This window comes from Belonocnema kinseyi, chromosome 10 (assembly GCF_010883055.1).
Source record: "Belonocnema kinseyi isolate 2016_QV_RU_SX_M_011 chromosome 10, B_treatae_v1, whole genome shotgun sequence".
NCBI classification, from domain to species: Eukaryota; Metazoa; Arthropoda; class Insecta; order Hymenoptera; family Cynipidae; genus Belonocnema; species Belonocnema kinseyi.
In genome coordinates this window covers 43,217,096-43,223,291 of record NC_046666.1, presented here as the reverse complement: position 1 = coordinate 43,223,291, position 6,196 = coordinate 43,217,096, and the positions used below count along the sequence as shown (strand labels likewise).

General features: G+C 31.1%; 2 protein-coding genes across 5 annotated transcripts in view; one reads left to right on the top strand and one right to left on the bottom strand.

Annotated features, from left to right (window-relative positions):
• Window positions 1–3,801, top strand: part of LOC117181097 (ionotropic receptor 21a) — a 12,838-nt gene extending 9,037 nt beyond the window's left edge. The window contains exons 8-9 of the mRNA XM_033373666.1: window positions 2,201–2,588; window positions 3,526–3,801. Coding sequence (XP_033229557.1) covers window positions 2,201–2,588; window positions 3,526–3,801 — 664 coding nt within the window. The remainder of the gene's footprint in view (window positions 1–2,200; window positions 2,589–3,525) is intronic.
• Window positions 1–6,196, bottom strand: part of LOC117181628 (peroxisomal acyl-coenzyme A oxidase 3-like) — a 42,486-nt gene that overhangs the window by 34,545 nt on the left and 1,745 nt on the right. The gene's annotated exons all lie outside the window — the stretch shown is intronic.

Below are 6,196 nucleotides of genomic sequence, written 5' to 3'. Positions count from 1 at the left end.
CAGCTCGATATTTTATTTACAAAAAAGTTCTTAGGTTCAAAAAAACATTCAGTGAACCGAAAAAGTGAGGTCGGTAATATAGGTATTTAGCTGTGTCACATGCCCTTAAGCGTGGCTTTTGATTCACAGTATTTTTCTGATTCAGATCCGTTTGTCGCGTCTTTTAAATTCGAGTTTTGTAAAGAGACAATAACTTTCAAACCAGAGTGACCTCCTTCCAGAATAATCAGGGCTGCCACAGAATCAATTTAAGTCAATTTTTTTATCACTTTTCATTTCCTTATTAAGATAAAGATACTAAGGTCATCTTTCAAAATGAAAATAACACTTTAATGAATTTAGTTTCAATAAGTTAAGTCATTAGTTAACTACTATAGAATTCAGTTCTATACCTATTTCTGAATTTTGTTGAATTATTTACAAATACTTTGGAGTATTTTTAAATTCCTCAATAAATTTTTTAAATATTTCAATAATTTTAAGGGATTTCGAGCAATTCGAAAGATTTTAGGGTATTTTTGAAAATTCCAAGGAACTTTCTAGAACTGCAGCAATTTTTAAGAGATTTCAAAATATTTAAAAGGATTTTAAAAAGTCAAGAAATTTTCAATAGCTTTACAAAATTTCAAGAGATTTTTAATATTTTAGAGTATTTAAAGAATTTTAAGAAATTTTGGATAGACTTCAATCATTTCCAGAGATTCCAAAGGATTTTCGGTATTTTTTTAAAATCAAACAAATTTTCAATAGCTTTAAAAATTTCAAGTTAATTTAAAAGGTTTCAAAGGATTTTAAGCATCTCGGAGTATTTTTAAAAATGTAAAGAAATTCTGAATATAATCCCAGAATTTCAAGGCCTTCCAAAGGATTTTTTGGATATTTTTTTTTAAATCCAAACAACTTTCAAGAAGTTTAAAAAATGTCAAGGGTTTTTGAATATTTTAGGGTATTAAAAAAATTCCAAGGAATTCAGTATAGATTTCAATTATTTTAAAAGATTCCAACGGATTTTAGGGCATTTTTTTAAATTGCAAGAAAATTTCAAGAGCTTTAAAAATTACAAGTGATTTAAAAAGATTTTAAAGGAATTTCAACATTTTAGGGTATTTTGAAAACTTCCAAGGAATTCTGAATATATTTCCAAAATGTCCAGCGATTTTGAACAAATTTCAATAATTTAAAAATATTTCAAAAAACTTTCACGGAATTTTCATAAGCTTTAAAAAGTCTCAAGGAATTTCAAGACATTTAAAAAATATTAACATTTTGGGGTATTTTGAATAATTTGAAGGGATTTTCAAGAACTTAAAAAAACTTTAAGGGATTTAAAATATTTAAAAGGATTTGAAATATTGTAGGGCATTTTAGAAGATTCCACGCAATTTTGAATTTATTTTAGTAATTAGAAGAGTTTTTGAAGGGTTCAAAATATTCGGCGTATTTTAAAAAATTTCTAGTACTTTAAGGATTTGAAAAGCTCTTACAATATTTTAATAAATTGTCTTGGATTTCAAAAAATATCAAATTTCATAGAATTTCACAGGATTTTAGAACATTTTAATGGATTTCAAAGAGACATTTTCAATTTTTTTTGCAATTTATTTGAGTTAATTATGAAATACTCTGAATTCTTTTTAATTTCTTCTGAATTCTGTAAAATTCTTTCGAAATCTCTTTAACTTTTTAACCTACTCGAATGTTTCTAAATTTACTCAATTTTATTCAATTCGGCGGATTTTTTTAATTCTTTTAAACTTTTTATTCAATTTATCCTGAAATTTATTAAACTAACCTTGAATGTTTAGGTATTTGTCCCAATTCTTTTGAATTTCCTTCAATTTTTCTAAACTTATTTCAAACTCACTGAAATAAATTAATTTTATCATGTTTTTCAATTGTTTTCTATTAACTAGAATTTTCAAATTCCTCTAGATTCATTCCATTTTTCAATTCTTTTAATTCAAAACAACACTAGTCACATAATTAATGTAAATAAATTAACAATTGTGCTTTATTCCATTTATGAAAGATTATAGCTTAAAAGTATTCGAAGGTTAGAATGTTGGTCTTTGGAAATCAGTGGTCAGGGAAAATGATTAATTACACTGGGAAAAATCTGAAAATAGCCAGGGAATTTTAAAAACGAAGTTTTGCGACCACCCTGTTTCAAAGTAATAACTATTTTCAATTCTTTATTCAGAATTACAATCGATACTGTAGAACAATTAGCAAAAACCCCGATTATTGTCGGAAGTTGGGGATATGAAAAAAAGGAATTTTTCCTCTCATCTGAAGATCAAAATTTGCAGAAAGTAGGCAGAAGATTTGAGATGATTGGAAATCAAGAAGATGCATTGGCTCGAGTGGCCAAAGGGAGATTTTGTTATTACGAAAATATTTTCGTTTTACGAGAGGCTAGAGTCAGCAGACAAGTTCTAGAAGCTGAATTGAAAAAACATGCGATAGAGCGTCATGAGAATGTTGCAACAGATCGAGACTTACATGTCATGAAAGAATGTGTAATTAATATGCCTGTATCTCTCGGATTGGATAAGAATTCACCGTTGAAACCTCGAGTGGATAAACTGGTTAGATTTTAGAGATATGTTAATGCAGGATTAATTTTGATGCAAATTGTTTATAATTTTTAAAAAATTATTTGTGTAGCCTATTAAAAAGTTATTCAAGTATTTCAAATCTCCCACTGCCATAATTTCCGGCTCCTACTTCCCCTCGCTCTGCCTATTATTCCTACTCTTACTTCCTCCTTTAATTTCTCTTCTTAACGCTTCTCTCCTCGCTCTTCACACACTTCCTCTCCCTTCCCGTACTATCCCAACCCTTAATTGCTGCTCACTTTTCCTACTATTCACACTTCTCCTATTAAAAATGTCCATTCTTGCTGCCTCCCCTACTATCCCTACCCTTATTTCGTCCTCACTTTTCCTACTTCTTTTATGCGAAATTTCAGTTTTTGCTCCTTTCCCTCGTGCGCCAACCCTTACTTCCATATTCACTCACCCTGCTTTTCATCTCTTCTTTTACTATCCCTACCCTTACTTTCTCCTTTTACTTCCTTTTTATCTCTTCTCTACTCCCCCTCCCCACACATACCCTACCTTCCCCTACCATCCCTGCCCTTACTTTCTTCTCACTTTTCCTACTACTTCTACTTTTCCTATGCAAAATTCCTATTTTGTCTCCCTTCCCTACTACACCTACCCTTACTTCCACATTCACTCAATCTGCCTTCCGTATTTTTCCTACTATCTCTATCTGTACTCCCTCTCCCTTTTACTACACCCCATCCTCTTACTTCTCATCACTTCCTGTACTTCCATTCTCCTTACTTTCGGACACTTCCTCCCACTTCGAGTTCTCTCACTTCCCATACTCCTTCCCCTGATTACCCTTCATTCTCACCTCCCCTATCAAGCAAAAAGTACGACAAACTATGAGGGTTTCTGTCCGGGACTAAGAAACCCTAAAAGCCGATTTTTTTATTAAGATCAATTTTCATTTCAGGTGAGACGTTCTGTAGAAGTGGGATTACTTCAAAAATGGCTAAAAGATGTGATGGAGTGGTCAAAAATTACAGAAATGAGACAGGAGCATGAATCGGAAAAAGCATTAATTAATTTTCATAAATTGCAAGGAGCACTAGTGGCTTTAGGGATTGGTTATTTTTTTAGTTTGCTGGCTTTAGCAGGTGAAATGTTGCACTGGAAATACATCGTTATGAGAAATCCTTTATTTGATAAGTATCATCTTGATGTATTTTACCAAAAGAATTCAATGTAAAACTCTTAATGTAAAAAGAAAATTGCAGAAAAAATAAAATAAAAGTAGTTAGCGTTAAAAATTGAGTTTTCCTTTAAATTTTATTTTGAATATAAAAAGGTGATTTTTCTTTTTCTAAAAATTGCAAGTTTAAATATGAGATTATCTAAAACAATTTATGTTCAGAAAATATTATAACCTTTTTTATCCATCAATTTTATTATAGTATGACAGTATTCCAGCCATTTTTTCGCTTCAATCGCAAGTTTGAGCGCGTCTAGGACGCGCGATTGTTGTTCCTCACGCTTCGCGCTCGATAATACATCTGTCTCGCTGCTTATTCTGCACTAATTTTTATTTTCAGCTACCATAAAAAAATGTATCACTTAAAAAATATATATTATTACAATTTACAATATGTATTGGTATTAAAGCATGAGTATTTTATTATCTTGCTTTTAAAATAAAAAAGTGCTGATCATATAAAAAACAGTTTTGTTATTAAACTTTTTAATCGAATTTGTGTTATTTTTCCACATATTTAATTTCTTGATTTTCACTGTTATTTTTTACGAATTAAACCAAAAATACGCATCCTAGCGTAATGTGGTGAGAAAAAAATATGTAGATATAATTCAGGCGAAAAGTTTTATTGTATCTTGTGCTGTTTTTCCAAAAATATAATTTTTTTCATTTTGAACGTGTTCTTATAACAAAAGTTTTTTACAAAATAATTTGTCGATCTTTTTTAAATGCACCATTTTTTTCATTTATGCCTTTTCATACCTTGCATTATTTTTCCAAAGATTTGATTTTTTATTGTCAATGTTATTTTTCATGATTAAAACAAAAACTACGCAATTCTATGAAAAAATTATTACAAATTTGTAGATCTTTTTTAGGTGAACAAATTTTGCCTTTTTATTTTTTTCGTAGCCTGTGCGGTTATCAAAAAATGTAATTTTTCTGTTTTTAATGCTATCAAAAGCAGAATTTTTCACTCAAAGAGTGTACCAAAGACCAATCAGATAAATTAAGTTTTTCAAAAGTTATCGTGCTCACAGGCAGACATCATTCATCCATACAGAGTCAGATATACATAGTCACACATACAGACGCATTCATTAAAACCTGTTTCTAGATTCAGAAGGTCTTGAAACGTCTACATTTGACCAAAACAGGGGGGAGGGGGGGTCAAATTTTACACAAACCTAATGCCTTCTCTTATGAGAATGTCATAAATAAAATAAAACTTATTTTTAGTTTTTTTAAACTCTAACGTTTAAATATATGAGACTCTCTAAAATAATATATGCTTAAGAAGTTTAATAGCCTATTCTTATCCGTCACTCTGCATCGTCATTCTGCATCGTCACTCTGCATCGTATTACAAAGTCTCTTTATTTGTTTTCTTTTTATCATTATACACATGTCATATTTTCCTCTCATACTCTCCCACCTTTCGCCTATTTTCACAACTTCACAATTCTCCTACTTTCCCTACACAGAGAGAAAATTTAAGAGATTAAGTCACGGAACTGCTCCTTGATTTTATTCTAACTTTGGCACCAGAAATAAAATCTCGGAACCTTTGCTTTAAAACCAAGGGTTCCGCGATTTTAGTTCTTACACCACAGTTAGAATAAGATCAAGGAGCAGTTCCGTGACTTAATCCCTTAAAATTTCTCTCTGTGTACCCTTACTCCTCATTCACATCACCTCTCTTCCTACTTTCCCTCCTCTACTTCCTCTACTTCCTCTGCAACTCCTACCATCACTTTTTCTACACCCCCAACCTTCCCCTGCACCCAACCATTCGCATACATTCCATTCACCATAATTTAATTCCTCTCATTTTCCTCTATACCCCTACACCCCTCACTAATCAAATTACACTTCCCTTCACTTCTCAATACTTTCATGCTACTCCACTTTCACTTCGTGTCACATCTCCTACTTACACTACCCTCACTTTCCATACTTCCTAACCCCTTACTTCCCATACTTCTCCCCTTCAGATACGAAATTAAACTAGTGGATGAAAAATTGAATTTCTCCTTGAAATTTATTTAAAATTTAAAAATGCCATTGCCATTCTTTAAATTTAAAGTTTTAATTATGAGATTATCTGGAATAATCTATGTTAAAAAAATGTCATAACATTCTTTTCTTATTCGTCACACTTATTACTACTTTTAATAGTACACAAATTCTTAAATATCGACCTACCTCACAGCGCGAAAATTTCTAGCGTTAGTATCAGATAATCAAACCGAGAGCAAAACGTTCCTAAAAGTTAAAAGGTTGAAACCCTGCAATTTGACACTTTAAAACAATTTATTTGGCACTCATTAAAGTGTAAACCTTAATCTCAAAGTGGAAACTTGGCACTGCTTCTTAGCATAGAAAGCCTATA